Source organism: Pleurodeles waltl, chromosome 10, assembly GCF_031143425.1.
Source record: "Pleurodeles waltl isolate 20211129_DDA chromosome 10, aPleWal1.hap1.20221129, whole genome shotgun sequence".
Taxonomy (NCBI): domain Eukaryota; kingdom Metazoa; phylum Chordata; class Amphibia; order Caudata; family Salamandridae; genus Pleurodeles; species Pleurodeles waltl.
The window spans coordinates 822,740,401-822,768,135 of NC_090449.1; the positions used below are offsets into that span (position 1 = coordinate 822,740,401).

The 27,735-nt window shown below is 46.3% G+C and overlaps 1 protein-coding gene across 2 annotated transcripts in view; it reads right to left on the reverse strand.

Annotated features, from left to right (window-relative positions):
• ULK4 (unc-51 like kinase 4) overlaps nucleotides 1-27,735 on the reverse strand; it is a 1,615,551-nt gene that overhangs the window by 766,829 nt on the left and 820,987 nt on the right. For both annotated transcript variants that reach the window (XM_069211486.1, XM_069211487.1), the window contains exons 28-29: nucleotides 8,959-9,010; nucleotides 8,717-8,861 (exon numbers count right to left, since the gene is read on the reverse strand). In XM_069211486.1, coding sequence (XP_069067587.1) covers nucleotides 8,717-8,861; nucleotides 8,959-9,010 — 197 coding nt within the window. The remainder of the gene's footprint in view (nucleotides 1-8,716; nucleotides 8,862-8,958; nucleotides 9,011-27,735) is intronic.

Below are 27,735 nucleotides of genomic sequence, written 5' to 3' on the forward strand. Positions count from 1 at the left end.
CCACTGCCATCACTTTCGTGAACATCCAAGGAGCGCTGGTAAGGCCGAAGGGGAGCACGGTAAACTGAAAGTGCTCATGACCTACTACAAATCGCAGGTAACGTCTGTGGGCAGGCAGGATGCGAATGTGGAAATAAGCGTCCTGCAAGTCCAACGCTACCATCCAGTCTCCTGGGTCTAAGGCAAACAGGACCCGAGACAAGGTGAGCATTTTCAATTTCTCCTTCTTGAGGAAGTAATTGAGGTCTTAAAGGTCTAGGATAGGGCATAAGCCCTTGTCCTTTTTCGGCACCAGAAAGTAACGGGAATAACATCCACGACCTACTTCTGGTACAGGGACTTTCTCTATGGCTCCCTTGGCCAAGAGAGCTGTGACTTCCTGGCGGAGAAGTGCCAAATGACCCTCCGGAAGATGGCTGACTGATGGGGGCATGGTTGGTGGGGCAGATTCGAAGGGGAGGGAATAGCCCTATCGAACTATCTGCAAACCCACCTGTCCGTAGTGATGGATTCCCAGTGGGGCAGGTGATGGCAAATCCTACTGCCAACTGGATCAGAGTGAGAGGACAGACTAGGAGGGTTTGGAGGCTGCAGCGGGGGCAGAGGTGGACTAGGCAGACATCTGGTTCCCTGTCCCACGCCCACGTGGGATTCCGCATCCCCAGCCACGCAGTGGCTAAACAGCATGTGTGGCACGGTGGCTAGGTTGGGGACATGACAGGGAGCCCCTTCCGTGGCCACGAAAGGGACGAAAGGTGGACTGTTGGGGGCCAAGAGACAGAGCTGTAGCCCGGGAGACCTTGAACCTCTCCAAGGCCGAGACCGCCTTGTCTCCAAAGAGACAGGAGCCATAAAAAGGTATGTCCATAAGAGACTACTGGACATCCCCCGAAAAACCAGAAGTACGCAACCAGGCGTGATGCCTCAAGGCCACCGTCGTAGCAACGATATGCCTAGAGAGTCAGTCATGTCCCGCCCACATCGGATCGTGAACTTCGCCGCTTCTCTCCTATCGGTGACAGCTTGGGAAACGATAGCACAGGCCTCCTCCGGTATCTGCAGCAGAACTTGCGCAACCGTATCGCACAGGGAGTGGGTATAGCGGCTAAAAAGGCATGCAGTTTTATCAGACCGCAGAGCGAGACTGGGGGAAGAAAACATCTTCTTCCCAAATTGTTCCAGCCTTTTTGATTCCCTATCTGGGGGTACGGAAGGAAATGCGCCTGAGGAAGAGGAAGCATGGATGACAAGACTCTCAGGTGTGGGGTGTTGGGATAGGAATTTTGGGTCGTTTGGGACGGTCCAATGGTGGCATGCGATAGTCCTGTTCACGGGAGCCCCTTTGTTGGGTTTAGACCAAGTACCCAAGAGGATGTCAGTGAGAGCTTCATTGAATGGCAGAAGGGGCTCAGATGTGGAAGCCCCTGGCTGAAGCACCTCTGTCAGGAGATTTGACCCGACCAAGGACCTCAGCCGCCCTACTGACCACCATAGAATAAGTTGCACCCTCCAATGTAGCCACGGTAGGAGGAGACAGCATGCCAGTGTTTGGAGAAATTTCCAGGCCACTGGCCTCACCCAACTCCTGTGCCCAGTCCAAATTATGGTCATCCTGGTATTCATAAGGGTCCAGGGACCCCTCCAATCCTTCCCCGAATTGTACGCGTAGAACAAGTGTCCAAATCTGACCTGGGATGGGTAGGCCCCATCTAAAACAGAGACGGCGTCGGCCGACACCGTCCCGACTCCGAGTCGTCGGGGATGAGGATTGGGCCGATGCTGATTGTGGCACCACTGACGTCTGGAGCATTGACAATCAAACCGGGGCCCAGGGAAGGTCTAAGTGGTACGACCGTCGTCAGTGCGGATCCAGAGGGGACCTTGGTGGCTGGAGCCGAAGCCGCCGGCGCGGAACCCAAATGCCCCCCGACTGAACCCCTTGGGCCCAAAGGCGCCGTATTGGGGCCAGCCTGCCCCAAAAATGAGGCACATGGCCTCATAAAACTCTTTCAATCGGGCAGGGGTCGCTCCGGCTCCTGGAAATTCGGGGAAGCGTGGAACAGACAGAGGCCTCGAGCATCGACGCTCCTCCCTCATTGCAACAGCCGAACCACAGAGTGAAGTCGGAGGGTGACTAGACAGCTTCAACTTCTTCTTTTTACCTGTGCCTGAAGACTTGGAGGTAGAAGAATGGTGCTGGCTCTGCAAGAGGTCTCAAGACCTTCCCCTCGAGCGAGCCTGGGACGCACGCAGAGTCGAGCGCCAGGCTTCCATGTGCTTGGCAGACCGCAGAAAAAAAAAAAGAACTGACATCACTGCGCTGAGGCGCCGTTTATGTACTACTCCTGACATCATCACAGCTACTACGATGCCAACGACGCCCGCGAAGTCGAACGACTCCACCTGCTGACGTACAAGGGTATTGCTTGAAGAAAGAATTTCCAGATCCAGTCTGACGCCTGGGGGAAAATTCTATGGTAAGGAATCTGCAACCAGAAGTCTCTATCAGATAATATGCATTATTTAACTTTAAACTGCAGCACAGTCCTAGATGTAAACAGGCAGATTCGGAATTGTCATACTTTACCCCCATTCAAACTTACTTTATATGTTTACACCTTTCCACAAAACTAAATTCCCTCACAGGAACAGTAAAAATCCATAAAACACCAAATGCTTTTAATACAAAGTTGCTGCACTCTACCTAATTGGGCTGAAGAGAGATAGGAGAGGCTGCTACACAATCTATAGCAGGACTCCTAGCACCTTTACCTCTGGATATCACTTGTTCCACGTTCATGCTGCTTCGAGGCTGCCTATTCTGGCATTTGGCAAAGCTTCCTTCGTTTTGAAGTTAGCGGCAGCCATAGGAGTACACAATGGAGAAGCTGTGTACAACTTAGCAGCACGGACATGCCTATTGAGACGCAATCATTAACGCACAAACAATCTGAAAGCCAATCAGGCAGGTTTAGTTTGCAGCACTTGATCAAGCTAAGGGATTTCAAGTGTGCAGATAGCAGAGTTAAGCCTGCACAATATGTGTCCTTCAGAGACCAGCTTGAAGTAGGGCAGAGGGTCTGCGTGTATGCTTGACATCTTTGGTCGAGGTATGTAATGCCTTGTGTATGATTCTGTAATTATGTGACCCTAAAAATATCACTCATTACACGTTGTGGATATTTGTTAAGTGATTCTGGTTGTTAAACTGCTGTTGCCTATGAGTCCATATTGTTACAGTGTATTATTCTGATCTATCCAAGTACGATTGTGTGACCCTGTTGGTCCTCTGTGTTCGATCCAGATGTCAAAATGAGTGCAATTCGCCTGTCCCAATACGTTTGTTTTCCTGACCCATCTGTTCCAATATGTGCGGCTCAGCTGTGTGTGTGTTTGTTTGACCCAGTGCATATTTCTGAGCGTTATCTTTCTAAATGTGCTGGTGAGGCAGTTGTCCCAGCTTGAGTGCGATCTCGTCATCCACTGTCAAATTGCTCCAGCGTGAGACCCAAATGTTATTTGGTTTGAATTTTTAATACCCCAAATGTTTCAATATTCCACTTTGACGCTATTATCCCATATAAACATTCACTGTGGCTCCGGTATCCATGGTTCTGTTGTCACACGGCCCATGTTGTCTCTGGTGGAAGCCTGCCCAGTGAGTACAGGTTTTCACAAGTTGAGCACACTGAAATCAATTATGATGAATAGTTGGGTGATCATACAGGGACAGTCGGCTTTGCTGGGAGCGTGACAGTGATTCTGAGGCAGACACACTGCGCATGACAGTGATTTGAGATACTTGGCATGGATTTATAAAAAATAATATACAAACATACCTTTTTTCATCATAACTCTTGGACAACAACTTTTATAGCTTTATTATATAATCTGAGCTCCCCATTCAATGGAGCTTGCAGGCAAATGTTTAAGGTTGGACAAGACCCTTGGGAGGGTGAACCCTCTTTATCCATGGAAAATGTAAAAATAATTCACATTCTGCTTCCGCTCAACAGTGTGGGTGGTAGGTCATACCACTTCCGCCTCTGGCTCTCTTATAGAGGGAGTGACTATATTTTGTCTCAATACGTGCACACCTACCTAATAAGAAATACAAATCAGTGCCAGGTCTGGTAGACCAATACATTACTTTGTCAATACCTTTTCATTCCATTCTTTATTGCATTCAGTATCGGCTACATACAGCTTTAAATGCGTGGTCAGACCTCTTTTTCACAAGTTACTTATGGTAGCTTTGGGTCAGCGATGTTCTCACAGTTAGATGCCTTTTTTCTATGGTCAGCTCCATGCTTACAATTGGATGGCTTTGTGGTCTATCTCCCTTCATTACTGCTAATGCAACAGCTTTCCCCCCTATTCATGTGCATTTCATGCACAGGACCATTTAGGTCTCTCAGTGTTGTGATTGGTTGACTTGTATAATACCAGTGTAGGCCTTGCTTGCATTTAGGGACCTACTTTTTCTTTATTTTGAACACACTTTGTGGAAGTACATGTGTTTTCTTTCTCTCTCCTGGTTCTGCTGCTTACCCTACAACATTACCCCACCCAAACTCATGCTCACCCCCAATCCCCCTCCTTTAATACCACTCCACCTTAGTCCCCGATGCCGGCCACCTGTCCCTGCAAAATGGTGCTGGGCCTCTTGCAAAGTTTTCATGCTTCACATGCCTGTTTTCATCTTTTAAAAAAAATACATTAATTTATCAATCTAACATGGGCGACTGTCATGTTACACTGTTAAAATAAAAAAGGGCAACAGTGTCACAATGCATGCGCATGCCTTTCATGCGCCATAACACCAGCAACCTTTTTTGATTTTTTTTTTTTTTTTTTTTAGTAGAAAACCCACTTCAAAACTACCATCACATGCACATGTCTAGACTTCTTCACACATGTCCATACATGCATTTGCAAAAAAAGCACTGGCAAAGCCAATAGCTCTGCACTTTAGAGGCAAGACCTTTTGGCTTTGCCCATGTTTGGATACATTTTTAGTCGTCTATGTGTGTTTAAACTATGCCTTGAGGCTAAAGTAATTGAAACACAATAGTGACTTTTCTTTTCACCAAAAACAATCTAATTTTCCTTTGACTTGGAAAAAAACTAAAAATTGTTTTTATACTTTGTCTAAGTACACATTCCTGTTCAGAAGCACCCTTACCCTTCAATTAAATTTATACCCAATGGTTGATGCTTCTTAAGTTTACAATTTTTATTACAATCATGTTATTACCACATTTAGATGACGCTATGTTCTCTTTTTTCGTTCCTCCTTTTATTTTTGTGGTATATGCTTGCCGAAAAATTAATAATAATGATAACCTTCGCGCAGCTTTACCAAAGGTAGACCTATTGTCTTTGCCAATGGCTGTTTTACAAAGCTAACATATACTTTTATAACACCAGTAACTAGATATATTTAAATACCGCCTGGAACTTGACATAAATTGCTTCATATTAAATCGAATATAATTTCACTGTATCAGTGAATGTATCTTCTTTTGCCTTTTACATTTACTTTCCAAAGATATAAATACATTGCGGCACAAATGAACATTTTCGGCTTCTTTAGAACCTTTTGCAGGATTGAGAGAAATGCCTTCTGCATATCTTATCACTGAATCTGAATCTGCAAACCAGTTTTGTAAGATACAGAGAACATTAAGAAAGAATACAACTGGTTAACGTTGAGATAATCTATTTTCTGGAAATATTGCCGTCCATTCAGATCACACCGTGGCCTGTTTTATTCAAGGTTAACAACAAAGAAATAGTTTTGATATAGGTCCTATAATTAACATTTCATAGCACATGTCTACCCTTTGCGTGGCTTCACAGCATTTTCTGGTGGCCCGGAGTGCTTATCTGCATTTTTTAGGCATTTCTGTCTCATGGGTCATATGTAATGGATTTTAATCTTTAATAATAGTGCATTTTATGGTGCGGGATAAAACCATAACACAAAAAATCAAAAAAGAAAAGGCAAAAACAAAAATAGCTTGTCTTAAAGTTATTATACAGCAGGAAGGAAAAAACAATCTAAACACTTCTTGAATAAAACTCGAAGATTATTCTCTTTCTGATACAAATCGTCATTACCTTTAATGCACCAGTTTGTATTTTGAGACCCTTGAGTCAGTGCTTAATTTGTAAATAAAAAAGTGCCGTGCTCAAAGCCCTCTTCTTAAACCCGCGGCTGCTGCAATTAAATGTGGGAACACGACATGCTGAGGCAGCGTAATCCTGAAGCCATCTCGAGCCCCTTCAATCCATTTGCACCCACCTCCCTGCCCCTTCAGCTCACTCTTGCAGCTTTCTACCTTTGTGACGCTTTTTCGTTTTTCTCTTCCTCCGTCTTTCCCATGTGTGTCTTTTGCTCACAGCAAATGCTTGAGGCAGAAGAATAAGCCCCGGCCCTCAAAAATAGGTGCCGGTGCTCAGCACCGGAAACAACAAGCACAAATTAAGCACTGCTTTGAGTTCAGGTATTTCAGTTTGCCGGTGCAATGATTTTTAGGGATCACACAGGTCTACATTTCCAAGTCAATCTGAAGTATGCCTCCAATTGTCTGCAGAGCAGTCCGCCCAAACTTCACAAGGTGACTCGTGATCTGATTACATTTGCCAAAGAAGCATAGTGTGACAGTGCTTGTTTAGTCCTACAAGATCCTTCGTTGAAGATTACGCCCAGAAATGTTTTTATGCGCAGGTGTAGCAGTGTGGGACAATGGAAAATTGCGTGGTCGATGATCTCTAAACTCAAGGCACAGAAGCAGCACAAACAATTTTGATTGGTTTTCTACTTCACAAACCCCTCAAGATCTTCAGGCGAGGTGTATAATAAGTAGTGAAGAAAGTAATTTTTGCGGTCTCGCTATGGACAGTTTTTGCTGTTTATTGCAGGCAGCATTGGTTTCATAATTTGCAAAACACTTCGGCTCTTTCATTCAATGGTTCAATTTTGTCTGTGTTGATAGTGTGCCTTGGATAGGGTGGTTTCCTCCCTATTCTGTGTAGCCCCTCCCCTGAAACATAGCTCTCACACCATGCCTTTTTAACTCTATTCTTTTTTTAATGTTTTTTTGCCTCCAACGCCACTCCTCTCCTGAGTCATGGTGGTTGTTGCTATTGGCTTTACCAATGTCAGAGGCTTTTAAAATCTGCCAGCACTGCCAAAGCCAAAATAAGTGACCAGTCATATCAATGTAGGCCGCATCTGCGTATCAAAAAGAGGAACACTCCTAGAATATATAGAAGCAATGTTTTCTATATTTTCAAAATGACCACTGCATTGTAAGATGTGAGGTGTTGCGGCCTCATGTTGCATCATGCACTGCGATAAGCATTTAGAATCTGTAAAAAACAATGTTTTCCATTAGTTTCAAAATGGCTGTCACGATGAGTGACATGATGCCACAACCCGTGTTTCATCACAAAACACAACAGCCATCTTGGAAAAATAGGAAATTATTTAGTATGCTTTTGAAATACCCAGTAGGACATTGGTGAAGTCAACCTTTTAAGATTCTGGATAGGCTGAAGAAGTACAAAGAAAACAACATGATGACACAATGCACCGCTGTTAATACGGTTGGCTGTAGAGATTTGTGCCTACCATTAGATGATAATTTCACCGGAACCAAGGTTTCGCTGTCTAACTGTATTATGTTTAATCATGAATCATCAATCTTCCAGGCCTGTGATCTTGTCTAGAGCCACACATGATCAACACGGTCGAATGCGGCAGGACAGTTTGAAAAACATGAGAAGATTTTATTGTTAGGACTAAAAATTCCTTTCCGGGCTAATGATGCCAGGGTGAAGACTTTGTCAAGTACTGAGCAACTGGGATGGAATCCTCTTTGTGTGTTATCCCAATCCTGTTTATCTTGGTCCAGCCTTCTAACTTTTTTTTCGTAAACAGTCTGGCGAATCCTATAACCTAATACATTTTTAACTGCTAGTGTCTTATTTACTGCCTTTTTTACAGACTGGTTTTATGCCAACGCTTCCTCCAATTAGGTTTTGACTGTGAAATGCATCTCTGACCACCTGTCCTCTATGTTTTCTTGTTTTATCAATAAAAGATTTGTTTATGTAGTCACGTTTTATTTTCAAGATTTCGGACTGTAGAGGCACATGATGAATATTTTAAGATGGAACATAGTGTTTACCTGTAGTTATTATATATTTTTTGACTTTTAAGGAAAAACATCCTTGTTTAAATCAATAACCAAGTTTGTCAACTTCATTTTGAGTGCCAAGGTATTTTAGCCAGTTAATACACACAGGAAATACTGATGCAGTGAGGCGCTGCCCTTCCCCAGTCAGGATCACCATATCATTCAGAATCTGAGAGGTTAGTATGAGGTATGAACTGAGGTAATGGAGTTTGTGCACCTGAGTACTGCATATTTTCCCTCTTTACTATTTCTTTTGGCTGTGCACACATAGCCTTTTGAAATATGCACGTGGAAAGCAAGCAGTGAATCTGCACGACTAATAATACTAATTAAAATGTAATCTCTTTTTTCCACCACATTTAGGATTACCAAGGCACTCATTATAAGGCCCTTTAAAAAGCGGGATAAGCCTAAAGACTTTCTTTAAGTAATTCCAGAGCAACTCCCCCCGCCCCCAGGCCATCTTCCCCAGGTACCTTTGAATAAGAATGCAGGGCAGCTATACTCACTGTGGAATCAACGTATCCCTAACGAGGGACAAGAACTTTCTGCTTGAGTCCTGGCTCGCCCCCCTCTCCCCTGCAATGACCTCGGGGCTCGCAAGCAGTGATGTGGTCTCTGCTAACAGTCGCAAACTGAAGAGTCTCCATTCCACTAGAAAGACAAAATGCCAACAATGTCACCACAATCTAGCATAATCACAGAAAACATGCATAATGTAGGGAAAGTTAGTTCATGTGGTCAGTCTTACCATTTTGACTGTTGACTAAAGAAACTAAGGGTGGAAGGATCAAATCCACAACCTAAAAAAAGAGCATTGAAAAATCTGGTTTAGATTACTGCCCGGAAAGAAACACAGATTTAGCTGTACTCAAGTCTATATTTATCCGACAGCATAACATTTTGATGGCAAATAGAAATGTGTTTATTCATCATATACTTTGAAAGCTCCTATCTAGAGCATGGGCAGAGTTTAATGAAAGGGATAGAATGTAAGAGCTATAACCATAATCAAGCGTTGAAGTACACCACACAGAAACTGCAATGAAAACAGAGTATATAAGTAATGCAGGAGCGTAAAATGCAAAAACAAGCACACTACGAATACCAATCAACAAAAACATATTTGAAGTCAAATATAAGTTTGAGATCCTTAAGAAGAAAACACTATTCATGGTTGTTAGGATTAAAGTCCTTATCCTAACTGCTTGCAACTGTAACGTCATCATGTTTCAATAACAAAATATACAGGATCCCGAATGAATAATCAAAATGTTAGCTATACATACACTTGCTTAAATTCTATGTAATGTAAGCAGGGACCTACTATTAAGCCACGTAGAACTATGAAGGGTAAAACAGGCATACATGAGGCAAATACAATTCTGACAAACCTTAATCCTGGGAGCATATAAGCACTTCCCGCACCTGGGCTTCCTGTTCCGATACCAGACTTGTTGAGCTACTTACAAGCTACAGCTGCGTTGTGCATCACTGTGTGTGTGCATTTGGGGCATGCAGTGTGTTATGATATACTTTTCAGTGTGTAGCCAAGTGTTAGACGAGAGCTGAGACATATGGTATATGCATCTCTTATTAATAGTCATAGGACTTTTTTCATCAAATTTATTTCATTAATTGTGAGAGCATGCAGAGGTATAATTACAACTTCTCCGTTTGATGGATCCTTTTAACAACAATAATACATTTCAAATCTTTTGAAGCCCATCTGTCCCCTCAATAAGGATCAAGAATCATCGACTGGATTTAAAGGACAAGTTACTTAGCTTCAAATTTTTTTTTTTGAGCAGTAGCCCTACACACCGTTAGTTGATGTTGATCGGCTGTGCGTCCACTGTCGGTGTCATCCCGTGCCGTATATAACGTCACAGGTCCTATATAGCCAATAGTGCGATGCGCTGACGTCAGTTTCTTTTCACAAATTTTCACATCAGAAGTGTAGAGCCACGAAGACCACTGACCACTGCTGCCTCAAAACTATGGCCCTGAAAGGGAGTCCCTGTCCACAGAAATAGGTTTGCAAAGCGGGAAGGATTGGTGGGTCGGTAAGGAATCTGCAACTAGATATTGTCTCTACCAGAAAAGACATTACTGAACAAAAAGTAACTTGTCCATCTCATAAAGACATCTAGTTGAACATTCCTTACCTTAGAATAGATAATCAAGCAATACCAACCCTGTAAACTAAGATCACACAAGACAGTCCTGCAGTACTGAAGGGGCAGAGTGCCCATCCCTACAGACCTGGCTGTCCAGGCAGTAGTAAATGTGTACAGATATGCACACGTTGCCGCCTCACAGATATCTAGGACAAGAATTCTGCATGCTGACTCAGTGGTTGCAGCTTTAGTTCTGGTAGAATGAGCAAGCAAATCCTCAGTGGGTTGCTTCTTAATCAATGCATAACAAATTTTAATGCAGAGTACGACCCATTGGGATATGGTCTGCGTCTGCACTGCTCCACCTTTCTTTGCACCCACATAACTCACAAAGAATTGATCACCCACCCGGAACTCTTTTATACGATCAAAGTAGAATGGCAATGGCATTTTTTGGGTCCCGGCAATGGAGTCTCTCCTCTTCCTTGGAAGGATGTGGGGGGAGGGCGGGCAGTGTAAAATGTAGGCAAGGTGATAGATTGGCCGACCTTAAAGCGCATGACCACTTTTGGCAAAAAGGAAGCCCTAGTGCAAAGTACCACTTTGTCAGGATAGATGGAAAGGTAGGGCGGGCTTAGATGACAATGCCTGCAGCTCATTCACCCTGTGGGCGGATGTAATGGCCACAAGGAAGGCTGTCGTTTAATGTCAGAAGCCTGAGAGGACAATTGTGAAGAGGCTCAAAAGGAGTGCACATTATGAATGTCAGAAGTAAATATGAATCCCATTGGTATATAATGAATGGGGATGGAGGAAATATATGGGTAAGACCCTTAAGGAATCTATGAACCATAGCAGACTTCAACCAAGAAGGTTGATCAGGCAACCTCAAAAACACAAAGATAGCAGATAAGTAACCTTTAAGGGTGCCTATAGCTGAGCCCAGTTGGGCCAGAGAAAGCAAACAACAGAGCTCTGAAAGAGGGGCAGAAAGGGGGGTCAACAGACTTGTCTGTGCACCATGCCACAAATTTCTTCTAACTACAGGCATATACCCTTTTGGTGGAGGGACACCTGACTGCCAAGATAATGTTACAGGCTTCGGGCGGAAGGTCAAAAGCTGTCCCAACTGCCGCCACTCAATCTCCACACAAGAAGACAGAGACTGGACAGGTTTGGGTGGAGAACCCTCCCCTGCTGCTGCAACAGAAGATCCTCCTGAAGGGCAGTCTGATTGGAAGATCAATGGCCATGTTCAATAGCTCAGGATACGAAACTCTTTGTGCCCAGCAAAGGGCCACAAGATTTACTTGATCCCAGTTGTTTTTGATCTTCTTGAGAAATCTGGGCACAAGTGCTATGGGCAAAAAGGCGTGCAGGAGACCTGAGCTCCACTCAATACAAAAGTTTTGCCGAGTGAGTGCCACTTGCAAACTACAATGCGCAATACTGCTGACATTGAGCATTCTCTGCGGAGGCAAAAAGAGCTAACCAAGGCTCTCCCCACTGCTGAAAGAGACCTTTTATCACCTCTGGATGGAGACGCCATTCATGATCGACTAAGCATTGATGGCTGATTTTGTTCGCTCTGATGTTCAGAGAGCCTGCCAGATGTTTAACCATCAGGGAAATGTCCTGATGTTCCAGCCATGTCCAGAGGCGCAGAGCGTCTTGACAAAGGGTCCAGCACCCCACCCTGCTTGTTGCAGTACTACATGGCGGTGGTGTTGTCTGAACACTTGCACTACCTACCCTTTGAGAGAGGGAAGAAATACTTTCAATGTTAGTCTGAGTGTCCAGAGGTCTAACAGGTTGATGTGGAGTCTGGACTCTGCCAGAGACTAGATACCTCTGATTTTCACCTATCCCACGTGGCCGCACCATCCTAGAAGTGACATGTCTGTCACTGTCACATCTGATTGAGGAAGGGAGAGGCATCTGCCTCTGACCCAATTGCAGTTTATTAACCACCACTACAGATTTTGTGCAGTTACCGCTGAGATCTAGATCATGACAGAGAGATTCCACTGGAAATTCACGTTACACTGCAGAGCTCACATATGCCATCTGGTATGTGTTACCAAGAGGATGCAGGAAGCCATGAGGCCCAGCAGCCTCAAAGTCATTCTCACCGAAATCCAGGATCGAAGCTGAATCATCAGTATCATAGCCTGAAAATCCTTGACTCCCACTCAAGGGGGTTAACCCAAAACTGCACTCTGTCTATGTAGGAGAGTACCCTCTTTCTTGGCATGGTTACCCCCATTTTCTGCCTGCTGTCAGTATGTTTGACTGTGCCTACTGGGTTCTTGCTAACCAGGACCCCAGTCGTTTTGCTCTCTCCTCTAAATTGTACCTTTTTATTCCCAAAAATTGGCATACCGGTCACCCATGTAAGTCCCTAGTATATGGTATCTAGGTACCCAGGGCATTGGGGTGCCAGTGGATCCCTATGGGCGGCAGCAGTTATTCTATCACCCAGAGGGAGCACATGCACAGGGTTCTACAGGCCTGCCATTGCAGCCTGTGTGAAACGGGTGCATGCACCAGTTTTCACTACAAGTCACTTCACCAGTTCACTATAAGTCACCCCTATGTTAGGCCCTCTCAGCCCAGAGGGCAGGGTACAGGTACTTGTGTGTGAGGGCCCCCCTGCACTAGCAGAGGTGCCCCCACAAACTCTAGATTCCTTTTCCTGGACTTTGTGAGTGCAGGAATGCCACTATACGCGAGTACTTGACATAGGTCACCGTCTATGTCCAGCTACATAATAGTAACTCCGAACCTGGGCATGTTTGGTATCAAACGTCGGAATCATAACCCAATAGTGTTGCAAGTATTGGAAGTATGATCCCATGCACTCTGGGGGCTCCTTAGAGGACCTACTGCATCGCTACCACCATTCTTACAGGGTTTACCAGGCAGTCCAGTTGCTGCCACCCCTCAGACAGGTTTCTGCCCTCCTGCTGCTTGATCTGATCAAGCCCAGGAAGGCTGAATAAAGGATTTCCTTTGGGAGAGGGAGGTAACACCATCTCGCTTTGGAAATAGGTGTGACTGGCTTGGAATGGGTAGCCTCCCCAAGCCACTAGTTTGCTTTGAAGGGCACATGTGGTGCCCTCCAGCATAAACCAGTCCACAGCGGTTCAGGGACCCCCAGTCCCGGCTCTGGTGCAAAACTGGACAATGGAAAGTGGAGTGACCACTCCGCTGTCCATCACCACCCCAGGGGTGGTGCCTAAATCTCCTCCAGAGGGTCCCTGGGTTCCACCATCTTGTTTCCAAGGTTGGGAGGGAACTCTGGGAGCATCTCAGTGGCCAGGCAGGGACGTCAGAGCCCCCTCCTGATAGGTGCTTACCTGGTTAGGTAACCAATCCCCCTTTCAGGGCTATTTAGCGTCTCTCTCTTGGGTGGGTCCTCAGATACGGCTTGCAAGATTCCAGCAGGACTCCTCTACAACGTCTGCTTTGACCTTGGCCACTGGAACCGCGACTGGACCCTGCAGGAACTGACAAACGCTGCTACAACAAAGAAGATTCTTCTGCAGCTTTGTTTCCATGTCTCCTGCTAGCTTTGCAACATTTACCCGGCCGTGCATCCTTCAAAGACTGCAACTCCTCAGCCTGAACAAGAAGAAGTAGGAATCTCGCTTGGGGTGAAGGAGCCACTTTCCTGCAACCGCATGCACCTACGACAAGTGACGACCGGCTGTGTGGATCTTCCTTCATCTTGAGCTGGTGGATCCTGCATCACGAGTAGCAGTCCAGAGTAGTCCTTTGGATCCTCTCTGCCAGCTGTCCAATTTTGGTGAAGGTAAAACCTTGCTTTCCCACGCAGGACAGTACCCCCGTGCACTGTGTCTCTTGCAGCTGTCAAGGTTTCTTTGCATCTCCTACATGGGATCTTCAGGCAACATGTAGCTCCAGCCCCCAGCACTTCATCCTGCAAAGCACAGCCACTAGCGTGGTTCTCCTGCGGCATGGGATCCTCTTTTGTAGTGCTGCATGAGCTTCTTCTGTGACTCCTGTGTCCCCATCCTGCGGGACTCCTGTGGGGCAGCACCTCGTTTCCACTAACTGTGAATTTGGCTTTACCAAGGATTGTTGGTGGAATTCCTGCACCGAAACCCATCTATAATCTTCCTTCCAGAGTGGGACTCTATCTACATCCATCAGGAACTCTTCTCCAGCTCCAGGGCTGCAGTGCTGACCTGTTCTTCATTACCGTTGACCAACTCCTACATCCACAGCTGGGTGGGTAGTACCTCCTACTCCTCCTGGACTCCACTGTGACTCTTGGACTTGGTCCCCTCTCTCCATAGGTCTTCTTTCTTCAGGAATTCACCGCTGGTTTTCTTGCAGTCTTCTCTGGGTTTCTTCTTTTCCTCCTTTTGGGTTGTTGGGGAAAATCCAGTGTTTTACTCCTGCATTCCTGGTCACTAGGGGGTACTGTGTTACTTACCTCTGTGGTTCTCTAGTACTCTCTGCTCCCCTGTACACATCTTACTTACCAAGGTGGGTGTACCTTGTTCCCATTCCATTTTTTTGTATATGGTTTTTGCTCCCCCTAGGGTCACTATTGGCTATTACTGTTTGCACTGTTTTCTAACCTTTTCTATGTCTATTTCCGATTGCTGGAGTATATATTTAGTGAACCTCCTAAGGGTGGGTTACCTGTCTAGTATTTTATGGTGATTTGTGCCAAAAATAAAGTACCTTTAATTTTGTAACACTGAGTGTTTTCTTTCATTTGTGTAAGTGCTGTGTGACTACAGTGGTATTGCATGAGCTTTGCATGTCTCCTACATAAGCCTTGGCTGCTCATCCACAGCTACCTCTAAAGAGCCTGGCTTCTAGACACTGCCTACACACTTCACTAAGAGGGGATACCTGGACCAGGTATAAGGTGCTAACAACATAGGTGCTCACCACACACCAGGGAAACTTCTTACAATCTCCACCTCTCCCAGATGGTCGCACCATCCCAGAGGTGATGCATCTGTCACTACTGTGAGATCTGTTTGGGGAAGGGAGAGTAATCCGCCTCTGAACCAATCATGGTTTGTTAACCACCACTGCAGGTCTTTTGCAGTACCCTCCGAGATTTGGACCGTGTCAGAGAGATCCCCCTGATGCTGCACCCACTGGAAACTCAGGTCCCACTGCAGAGCTTGTATATGCCATCTAGCATGATTTACTAACAGGATGCAGGAGGCAATGAGGTCCAGCAGCCTCAGAGTCTATCTCACTGAAATCCAGGATAGAGGCCGAAACATATGAATTATAACCTGCATATTCTGGACTTGCTGCTAGGGAGGATAATCCCCAAATTGCACTGTGTCCAGAACAGCTCCAATGAAAGGGAGTCTCTGAGAGGAAGTCAGGTGTGATTACAGCACATTTATAGTGAACCCCAGCGAGTGCAGGAAGTACGTCATTGTCAGGTGGTGGAAGATGACAGCCTGGGGTGAAGGAGCCTTCAACAGACAGCCATCAAGGTAGGGAAAGACTGCAACCCCCAACGGGCACAGATGAACTGCAACCACCATCGTCACCTTGGTGACCACCGAAGGGACACTGGTAAGGCTGAAAAGGAGCACGGTAAACTGGAAGTGCTCGTGGCCTACCTTGAACTGCAAATAATGCCTGTGGGCAGGCACCATGGGGAGGTGGAAATATGCATCCTGCAATTCCAACGCTACCATCCAGCCTCTGTGGTCTAGGGCAGACAAGACCTGAGCTAGAGTAAGCATTTTAAATTTCTCCTATTTGAGGAAGAGACTGATGCCCGCAAATCCAGAATAGGGTGAAGACATTTGATCTTTTTGGGTATGAGAAAGTAGCGAGAATAACAACCACTGCCTAATTCTGATATTGGGACCCTTTCTATGGGTCTCTTGTCCAACAGAGCCATAACTTCCTTGCTGAGAAAAACCAAATGATCCTCCATCAGCCGTTCTTTTGAAGGAGGCATTGGAGGAGGAAGAGACTGGAAGGGGAGGGAGTTCCACTTCTGTATGATCTGCAAGACCCATTTGTCCGATATCCTGGTCCGCCAGTGAGGGAGATAATGATGTATCCTCCCTCCAACTGGGCAAGCATGGTCTTGCAGAATCACATTAGGAGGGCTTGGATGCTGTAGAGGCAAGAGGTTGGGTGGCAGACGATGTCTGGCTAGTCCCTCTAGGTCTGAAGGCACCACAACCGCGTCCGTGCACAAGCGGTGGGCCTGGTGCAGGACGGTTGCTGGCATGTGAGCCACGAAAGGAGCGAAAGGCAGACCGTTTGGCAAGTGTTCGCTAAGAGGCCCAAGGACTTGGCAGTATCACAGGAGTCCTTAAAGCACTCTAGCACCGAGGCTGTCTTCTCACCAAATAGGCAAGACCCATCGAAGGGCATGTCCATAAGGGTTGCCTGGACATCCCCTGAAAAAAAACAGATGCTCGTAGCCAAGCATGGCGCGCAGAAGGGCCACATTGACTAGATCACTCTGCCCAGTGAATCACTCGTCTCTAAGCCACAGCGTATGGTGACCTTTGGCACATCCCTCCCATCCTTCACTGCCTGGGAGAGAATGGCCTGGGCGTCCTCCGGGACCTGGGGCAACACTTGCGCCTCCGTGTCCCACAAAGGTAAGAATAACGGGCCAATAAGTATGAGGTGTTCACCAACCTCAATGCCAGGCTGTTGGAAGAAAACATTTTCTTCCCAAGCTGGTCCACCCACTTGGGTTCCCTATCCGTGGGTGTGGAAGGGAAGGCGTGCTGGGAAGTGGAGGCTAGGACTACCAGGTCCCCAGCAGGACATCAGTGCGGGCTTCATTAAAGGGCAACATTGAGAGGAAGAGGAAGCCCCTTAGCTGAAGCATCTCTGTCAGGCAGTTAGTCCTGACTTGCACTGAGGACAGTTCAAAGTCATGGACCTCCGCTGACCTATGCACCACCACTGCATAGGACACCCCTTCCTCCGTAGCCACAGTAGGGGGAGACAGCAAGCCAGAATCTGGAGAGGTATCTAGTCCACTGACATCTCTTACGTCCTCAAAACAGTCCAAACAGTCCAAAGGGTTTCTAAAGGGCCCAGAGACCCCTCCCATTCCTCTCCAGTGCCTAGCTGGTCTAAGGAATACTCAAGCAATGATCTGGCAGCTGTGGGCACCACCGGTGCCAGAATTGGCATTGTACGATGCGATGCGATTCCAGCTCATCGAAGATTAGACTGGGGCGGGTGCCACCGGTAGGTGCCAGGCACAGCGACTTCAGGAGCGGTGCTGGTGAAGGTCGACTGTGTGTGCCCTTCGTCTTTCCAAATCTGCAATTGGATCCATGAGACCCCATCGAAGCCACTGGCGCAGAACCTGATGGGCCTCCTCTGACCAGCGGGGCCCGAAGGCCCTCAGGCGGGTACAGTCTGCTCAAATACGTGGTGCATGGTCTCATAAAATTCTATCAATTGAGCCGGGGTCCTACTGGCTCCTAGAAAGGGGAGAAGGCTCAGAGTTGACCCTGGCAACAATCCTGCAGAACGGTGCCTGGAACGTTGAAGTTCCTGACTCGCCTCATCGGCCATTGAGAAAAGTGGAGTCAAAGTCCATTTGGACGTCCTCTTGTGCCTCTTCCCCGAGTGCCTAGAGGGCCTCGAATGAGGCGAAGAGAACTTGGGGCACCTGGGGGAGTCCTGCGACATTCTCCTCGACCAGGACCGCGCTCTCTGAGGAGTCACGCCTGCCGATGTCGACTGCTGGGCAACAAGGAGCTTCACAGACCGCTCCTTCAAAGCTTTCAGAGCTATGGCCCGGCAGTCCGAGCATGGTCGTGCTCGAGACACCAAAGGCATATCAGATGGGGATCCGGCACCAACATGGCACAACACGTCTTGAACCCAATCTTCATAGATGACATCCTCAGCACAGACAAAAAAATCAAAAAAGTCGAAAAAAGGCCTGTCAAAAACACCAGCGGGGTAGCTCTATTGCAGATCTCCGCTAACTGGTGCTAGATGGCTCCAACGATGCCGACGCAGATCTGAACGAGCCTCCAGACGGTACGCAGGGGTATTGCTCAGTAAAAGCTCTGGATTCCAAACTGATGCCTGGAAATTCTAAGGTAAGGAATCTGCAGTAAGAAGTCTATATCAGATGGTATGTATTTGCCATTTCAAATTGCGATTCGGTAACATGTTTCTGAATCACAAACTGGAATTCATACATACCAAAATGAATTTTACCTGTCGCAAACGGCTTGATTCTGTGAACCGTTTCCGACTGGTAAAATGCATGATGCACATGGTCCTTTTGATTTCTTCCTGCTACCATTTCTCAAAGACATTCTAATTCAGGGCAACTGTTGCTACAGGTGCCCCAATGCTGTATTGTGTATTTTGTGTCTTATTCCATGTGTTTGTGTGAGGTATGCTCATAAAATGAATGTTGCTGACATAATGGAATGTTTCTGTGTTTATTCTGGGTTGAGTCTAGCAGTTACTTACAAATGAAAGAATGGTGGAGAGCTGACTGAAGCTATGAGGCTATCTTAATAGCCTATTCTGTAATAAGTAATTACAACCTCCTATGCACATGACTTCTTACACACCTATGTGAAGGCAGACACAGATGCCAATCCTGGCAAATTGCTTAAGTGCATATTGTGACATTATTAAATCAATTTTTATGTTCTCCAGGCCACGACTCTCCGTATTGCTTTAAATACCAATATCTGGATCCTCCAAAGCACAGCATCGTTAGCCTCATTTTGGATCATTCCTATGTAACCACCCACTAGAACAGATACCTATTTCCTATATATAGGATTTTACTTAAACTAATCGCCTCATTTATCTCTAGCAAGTCAGCTTTATGTCTTGCATGTTGGCCAGAATATGGCAAATGGAAACAACTGTGTTTACCGATCTTTCATTAGACAAGCACCACCATGCCATATCTCTCAATAACCTGCCAACAGTTGACATTAAAGGGACTTTTCATAACAAGATGAACATGTTGCTCAACTCGGGTAACAGTTTTCTGGTGAATACTCTATCAACCTGCAGACTCTTCACCTTTTTAATATTCCAGATCAGACTGAACCTGAAAACCTTTCAGTAGTTCTCCATGCCCTGTCCCCATTTCAACATCAGAAGTGATGCAATGTTACAACACTGAAGCCATAAAAAGAGCAGCCCCCTCCCCCGTGCCGGAGTCCTGATGTTAGTTTGCCATCTATTTTTTGTGCACCTTTGAGGCAAACAAGATTAGAACAACATCAACGTCAGCTTAAGTACTATTTCTAGAAATTGGACTTTATTAAAATGGTAGACTTAGTAGCCAACCATGAAAATGGGGAAGAGGGTGGTTCGGTGTGGATTCTGCAGGTAGATAAGAGTATGCACCATAAAGAGCACTACCTAAGATAAGTAACTTTTTCTTCTGATAGATACTTCTACCTGCAGATTCCTCACTGATCCTCATCCTCTTGTGAATAGTTTCCAGAACCCAACAAGGTGGAGGGTGAACAGCTGATTAAAGTAAGACAATCTGAAGGGTGAACATGCACTTGACCTTCCTGTCGCACATCCGCGTAGTAATGCTTTGCAAAAGTGTAGAGGAAAGTCCAAATTGTCACGTTACAGATCTCTGCAACCTGGGCTCTCAATGCAGGAACCAAGGCAGTAGATATGAGCCTAATGAAGGTGACCCTGATGCTTTCCGAAGGCTCCTTGTGAGTCAAGGTGTAGCATATCTTAAAGTATAAGATGATCCTTCTCAACACCATCTTCTTGTGGACTGTTTTGCCGTACATCCTGCCTATATAACTGATGAACAGCTGGTTATCAACTCTGAGCACATTGACTCTGTCAATGTAGAAGCTGACTGATCTCTTGGGGTCCACTCTATGAAGCTTCTCTTGCTCTTTCGTAGTATGGGGGAAGGTAAGAAACTGGCAAGGTGATAAGTCAGCTTAAATGAAAGGGCAGAACCACCTTGGCAATTAAAGCAGCCATGTTTCTGAAAAAACAACTTGCTAGGAAAAAATTAGGGAAGGGGGTCAATAGCATGCAACTCACTAATGTGCCTTGCCGAAAAACAGTCTCAAGAGTAAGCAACAGCAACTAGCACCTGTGTAGACATTCAAATGGAGAACGGATTAAAAACATGATAACGAGACATACGGTCCGTTGCAACATTATGAAGGGGGCAATTTGTTGGTGATGCCTGTCGGAAACCTCATGACCTAGTTACCTGAAGAGGGGCGGTTGGGTCGGAAGATAGAGAAAGGCCGACAATGTTGGCAAGTAAGCACTAACTGTGTCCAGTACACTCCCCTGTTGTGCAAACAATAGGGTGAACTGCCAGTATCAGACAATGGGGCTTGAAGAGGGTCTACTGAGTTATCCGTACACCACCTGATGAACCTATTCCATCTCCCCAAAGACACTGTTTTGGGGGAGTGTCTGCAGGCACATAAGTTAACATCTACCACTTAAAGTAGTAAGGAAGTTGCCCTGCTCAGTAACCAGGTATGAAGGTGGAGGCTCTGGAGGTTAGGATGCAGAGCCTACCTTTGCGACTGTGAGACAGAGTCTACTTTTTTGAGGGAGACAGAGTAGCGGGCACAGAGAGAAGTGAATTAGGGCCACATACCACACCCTTCTTGGCCAATCCACAGCTATCAATATGACTTGAGCCCGGTTGAGGCGAATTTTTCTCAGATCCCTAGGATTCAAGGGCATTGGAGGAAATGCACAGTGAAGCAGAAAGTTCCACCTCAAGTGGAACACAACCTCCAGTGCTCCCTGAAACTGATACTGGAGTGCACAGAACTTCAGGCAGTGAATCTTGTAACAAGTGGCAAAGAGATCCACAACAGGAGAGCCCCGAAAGCTGAAGATGTACTTGACTACCTAGTGATGAAACTTCCACTCGTGGTCTCCAAGACAACACTGAGACTGTCTGCTAAAACACTCCATCGGGGTATCAACTAGATGTGATTACTGTGAGAAACCAGGTTACTGGTTGAGGGGGTGAAAACCCTACTCAAGCAGCAACCACAATCCTTGCTTGGTAGCTTGGACAGAGCAGTCAGGCTTAACTTGGAGATAATTTTTGAAGTATTTATGCAGCATTTCAAACACTAATAAAGTGCAACAAAACACAAAGAAAAATCACACACTCATTTCAGACACCTAGACTAAATTTAATAAATAAAACAAGACTAAACTGACAAAAATCCAATAACTTGAACATAAGATATGTCAGTTTAAAGATTTCAGTGAAAATAGCACCAATAGCACCAAAAGCACAAATTGCCAACTGTGGATATCTGTTTGCGCTGAACCAGGACAAAGGCACAAGTTCAGGCTGACCGCGATGGAACACATGGCTGCTCAGGGACCAAGCTATGCCAGCTCAACAAGAGCACCTTAAATTCTTGTTGTGAAGCATTACAAGGTTCCGTGTCAAGGATGCGCCATACAGCTGAGGCGATGCATCAATTTCAAGAGGCCGAGAAGCTGCGATGCGAGGTCCTGGGTCGTTGTGGAGCAACCTGTTGACGAGGGCCAAGCCCAGCCAAGTCCAGCGTTGAGGATGTGTTGTTCAGTTGAAGCAATGTGTCGGTTCCATTGAGCGGTGATTCAAGAACCTGCCTCATCATCGAGGCTGCCTTTCATATTCATTTGGCAATGTGGGGGCCTGCGTCGGTGAAGATTTGCACAGCAGTGGTTCCGATGCAGAGTACTTGTGGTGGAAGAACCCTCACAGTAGAGGTGATCCGTCAGTTCTGCTCGGGTTGCACTGCACAGCATAAGAGAAGCATCAGTTCTGCTGGATCCTCAGATGGACTGGCAGAGCACCTTCACACCCTCTTCCAAGATCCCAGGACTCAATGGCACTATTTGGCAGAGTAAGACTTACCCACAGATGGTAAAGTCCAGGTGTTGGGTTCAAGAATGCTGTCCCTGGGGCTCTAGTAAGGAGGCCAGCCAACTAGCCCTTGGAGTAACTCTGGGGTCCTGGTGCAGATGCAAGTCCATGTAGGAAGCTTGCCTGGTGCATGGTAGACACCTATAGTGTTTACACCTTATACCAGGTCCAGGCAACCCCTATTAGTTAGTGAAACAGTATCTAAGTAGCCAGGGCTCTCTAGTGGTAACTGTGGTGAGCAGCCAAGACTTATCTAACTTAACTTATCTCACATGAAAGGAACCACACACTGTTGCAAAAATAAAGATACTGTATTACAGTAACACTGAACTAGATTACTTATAGGCAGTCCAGCAACTGGAGTTAAGCATACACTACATACACACGGCAAGTATTAGGAATTAGCATAGAAAAAAACAAGTGCTGGCAAGAAATAACAGAAAATAGCTAGGGCCCTATAGGGGGGGCAAACCATATATTAAAATAGTAGAATGCGAAGTGAGGTCCCCCACCAAAGGATTAGGAATAGTTAGGAAGGAGCTGGGACAACTTGGGACCCCCGAAGGCGAATACCTAGATGACCCCCAGCGACCAGAAGAGCAGAGGTATGTTACCTGGTCTTCCCAAAGACTAACAAGGGGACTTGTAAAAGGAAGATTGCAAGAACAGGACCAGCCCAGTAGAACCCAATGGTGGATTTCGAATGAAGAGGACCTGCTAAAGAAGAAGACAGAGTCCAGTCCACGCAGGAATGTGCAGGTGGGGCAGGAGCCACTGACCACCCTTCTGTGGGTGAAGATCCAGGTCGACGATGGAAGATAAAGATCAGCTGTGGAGCCAAGGAGCTGCAGAGGAGTCCCTGACACTATGCAGAAGATGTCCCATGCCGGTCTCTGGGTCGCAGATGGGTCTGTAGTCAGGAGGCCCACCAACAAGGCTTGGCAAGTGCAAATCTGGACAGAAGAGGATTTGCAGAGCAAAAGAGGACCAACCAGTTCTAGGGAACTGGACCCTTGATGGGAACTCCGGGCTGACCCTCAGAAATTGGGAGAGCCAGCAGTCGTAATCCCCACAGGCACCCCACTGGCAGCAGGCACTGTAAGTTGCAGTGAGGCCAAGTCAGCACACCTGGAGAGGAGTTCCCCCATCGCTGGAGCAGGAGAGGAGACTGTCATTGCAAGGATGAAGTGCTGGAGGCAGGGGCTACTTGGAGCCTGAAGATCCCTTGGCTGAGGAGTCAACAAGCCTTTGATGCTGCAAGAGTCACGGTGCACGGGGATTCTGTCCTGGAAGGAGAGGGAAGGCCTCACCGTCTCCCAGGCTGAACAGAAGGCAGAAAGGACAAAGAGGACCACTCAGAACCACCACCTGTGTTGGAGGATCCATGTAGTTCCAGTGGAGAGCGGATCCCAGCAACCGGATGTCGTTGCCTTAGGGCCTGCAGATGCAGGGGAGTGATTCCTTCACTCCAAGGGAGATTCCTTCTTGCTTCTTGGTGCAGCTGAAGTCTTGGCGACCCCAGATGATGCACAGCTGTGGAAATGTTGCAATTGCTGGAAGGAGCCGGAGAAACAATGTTGCAAGGCAGGAGTTGCAGGCTTGTTTGGTACCTGTGAAGTCCAGCAGCACTTCTGGTGGTCAGGAGCAGAAGTCATCGATGCAGAGGAGTCCTGGTGGAGTCTTTCACGCCAAATCTGGGGGCCCACCTGCAAGGGAGTCCCTAAATAGCACTAACAGGGGGCCTGGTATCTCTGCAGGGTGACCACTTATCAGAGGGGGTCACTGACGTCAGTCACCTCTCCTGCCCAACCAGATCCTTCCAGGGGCCTCTGCCCATCTTGTTTTCAAGGTGGCAGAATCAAGTCGCCACCTGGAGGAGCTCTGGCCACCACCCATGGGGTGGTGATGGACAGGGGAGTGGTCACTTCCCTTTCCTTTGTGTGGTTTTGCACCAGGGCAGGGACCCAGGTGGCCTTGGACTGCTGCAAACTGGATTATGTAAGAAAGGGACCAAATGTGCCCTTCAAAGCAAACTGGTAGCGTGGGGAGGCTATCCCTCCCTAGCCTTGTAATACCTATTTCCAAGGGAGAGGGTGTTGCATCCCCCCTCTCCCACAAGAAATACTTTGTTCTGCCTTCCCCTGCTTGAGCTGGTCAAGTAGCAGGAGGGCAGAAACCTGTTTGAGGGGCTTCAGCAGCGTGGGCTGGCCGCAAACCCTGGAAGACTGGTAGGAGCAATACTGAGAGGTTTTCTAAGGAGCCCCCCGAATGCATGGAATCATGCAGCCAATATTGGCATTAATATTGGGGTATGATTCCAACATGTTTGAAACCAAACAAGCTTAGGTTCGGAGTTACTATTATGTAGCTGGACCACAGGTAAGTGGCCTGTGGCCAGTACACAGGTAAAATGGCTTCCCCGTATTTATGAAGTCCAGTGTGGTGGAACTGGAGTTCAGAGGGGCACCTCTGCTCATGCAGGGGTACCCTCACATACAGGAACCTGCACCGTGCCCTTTGGACTGGAAGGGCCTACGATAGGGGTGACTTACAGTGACCTGGTGTAGTGATCAGCATTGAAAGAGTGAATGCACCTTTTCACACAGGCTGCAATGGCAGGCCCTCAGGCACAGTTTGTATGGGCTCCCATGAGTGGCATATTACATGCTGCAGCCCATGCGGGACCCTTGCTGTACCAATGCCCTGGGTACAAAAGTACTATATACTGGAGACTTACAGGGGTACACCAGTATGCCAATTGTAGGGTGTAAGTACCACCAAAGCAACCACATTTAGAGGAAAGAGCACCATCACTGGTGTCTTGGTAAGTAGGATCCCAGTGAAAACAGTCTAAGCACACTGATAAGCAGGAAGAAAGGGGGTAACCATGCCAAAAAGAGTGACTTTTCTACAGTCCTGCTCTTCTCACCCATGCAAGAGGGCAGTAATTAGCAGGTCAGCATAGTAGGGCAGCAGTCCTCCAGAGCAGCAGTCCAGTGGAATGGTAGTCCTTTCAGCAGCACAGCAGTCCTTATTCCTGGCAGTGTATCCACAGGTACAGAAGTGTAATGAAGATTTGGGGTCTGAGGTCCAATATTTATATCAGGTGCCTCCTTTGAAGTGGGAGAAGCTCTGGAGGTTTTGACCCACCTGAGGTCTCAGACATCTCTTTCCTACCTGTCCTCACCCCACCTTGTATGAGGTCACAATGTCCTAGCGACAAGCCCTTTGTGAGAGTGTTCGGGCACAGCCTTTGAGAGGCACAAGTATGGTAGGTGATAGCTCCTTCCTCTCTTTAACTCAGAGTGGCCCATCCTGCCAACACCTATTTTTCCTTTGTCGCACTGTCTGGGAGTAATACACAAAGACCAACTGCCAACTACATCGATTCACATGACCCTGCATCAGCCTGCAGGTACCAAATGATTAGGACAAGAAAATGCAAACTTTCTAAAAGGGCCATTTTCAGACTTGTGATTAAAAATCAGATTTTTTCATTAAAAAAGGGGTTTCATCTTCTTTTGATAAATGTTTTAAATGGTGATTCATGATAACTTGGCCCAAAATGAGATTTTCTTTCAATTTTGTAAAGACTTTATTATTATGCAAGTAACTGGAGCATTCATCATTCATGCAGCCCAGAGTCAGATGCACAATTCAGAACCTTCAAAATCTCAAAAACGCCTGCTACTGGTTGCTTTTAGTCATCAGTAAAACAACATTTTACTTTTATCCCATGAGTGCTTAGGCAAAGCCAACAAATCAACACAGGTCAGTATGCAAAACCGACATAAATGTGAACCTTACTGATTAAAGTAACTTCTCTTCTTGCAGATTTTCTCATAGGCTGGGGGTGTCATGGGTAAACGTGGTTGTGGAAGCTGAAAAACTGAGCTATTCAGTACCAATGAAATAACCAATGCATCTGAGGTAGTCTGTGTTCAAATGATGATGGCGGAAGAAACATTAACCTGCCTTTGGAGCGGAGTTGGCCTCCTGAGATGATACCAAAGAAGACAGTAGGAAAAGCAAAGTCATTTGGAAGTCCTAATCACTGTTGGGGCCTGGAAGATAAGCTAGTTCTATTCCATGATGTGCTTATTCTTAAATAGGAGGTGAACCGGAAGACAGTAGATGCCAGAGACCTGGAGTGAAATAAAAACCCAACCTTGAAAAGTGCAAATACTTTGCTAGCTGCAGAGAGGATAGTGGTCAGACAAATTACATGTCAATGAGACTCAATGATTTGGAAATGGTCATCACTATCTTGTACTGCTGGAGGACTACTTCTGTGGGGGGACTGAATATGATCTCCTGAATGTAAAGGTAATTTCACAAACCTCTGCTTTAGAGTCAAAAGACTTCAGCCATGCGTATTTGTACATGGAAACACAAGTGATCACAATTCTCAAAGTGGTGTCAATAATGACACAGGACAACAGCAGTTGATGCCCCACTCCTTCTTGTTCAGGTTAAACGTGACCTGATAATCTACTTGGGCATAATCTGGGAACTAAGAGGCATGGCAGTCCGTTACTGTTAGACCTAGCATCCTTGGCATGGTCGCCCTTGTCTTTTTTGCCTCTGCTTCCCATGTAATGACTGTTTCTGCTGTTTTGGTACTCTGGCCACCTTACCACTGCTGCTAAAGTGCAAGTGCTCCCTGTGTAAAATGTATGTGTAACTGGCTCTTCCATGATTGGAATATTTGATTTACTAGTAAGTCCCTAGTAAGGTGCACTAGAGGTGCACAGGGCCTGTAAATCAAATGCTAAAAATGGTCCTGCAGCACTGGTTGTGCCACCCACGTAAGAAGCCCTGTAAACAAGGCTCAGACCTGCCACTGCAGTGCCTGAAGATTTACACTGCCAATTCAACATGGCAAGTGTACCCACTTGCCAGGCCCAAACCTTCCCTTTTTATACTTATAAGGAACCCCTAAGGTAGGCCCTAGGTAGCTCCATGGTTAGGGTGCAGTGTAAGTTAAATGTGAGAAATGTACTGTTGTGTGGTACATGTCTTAACAGTGAAATACTGCCAAATTCGTTTTTCACTGTTGCAAGGCCTATCTCTCTCATAGGTGAACATGGGGCTGTCTTTAAATATCTTTTAAGTGTAGTTTCCCTTTGGGAGCAGAAAGAAATGTGGATTTTGGTGTCTCTAAACTCACAATTTAAACATTCATCTTTTGGTAAATGTAGATGCTGGCTCTGTGTATACTTTATCAAAATTAGACATAGTGTGCATAGATTTCAGGGGTTCCTCAGAGGCTTAACAGAGGCTAAAGTAGATAATACCAATGCTTTCTTTTGTGGTAGTGCGGTCGAGCAGTTAGGCTTATCAAAGGGTAGTGCAAAGCATGTGTTGTACACACACAGACAATAGAAGAAGCACACACTCAATGACAACTCCAGACCAATGGTTTTTATATAGCAAAAATATATTTTTGTAATTTGGTTATAGAACCACAAGATTCAAGTTGCAGGTA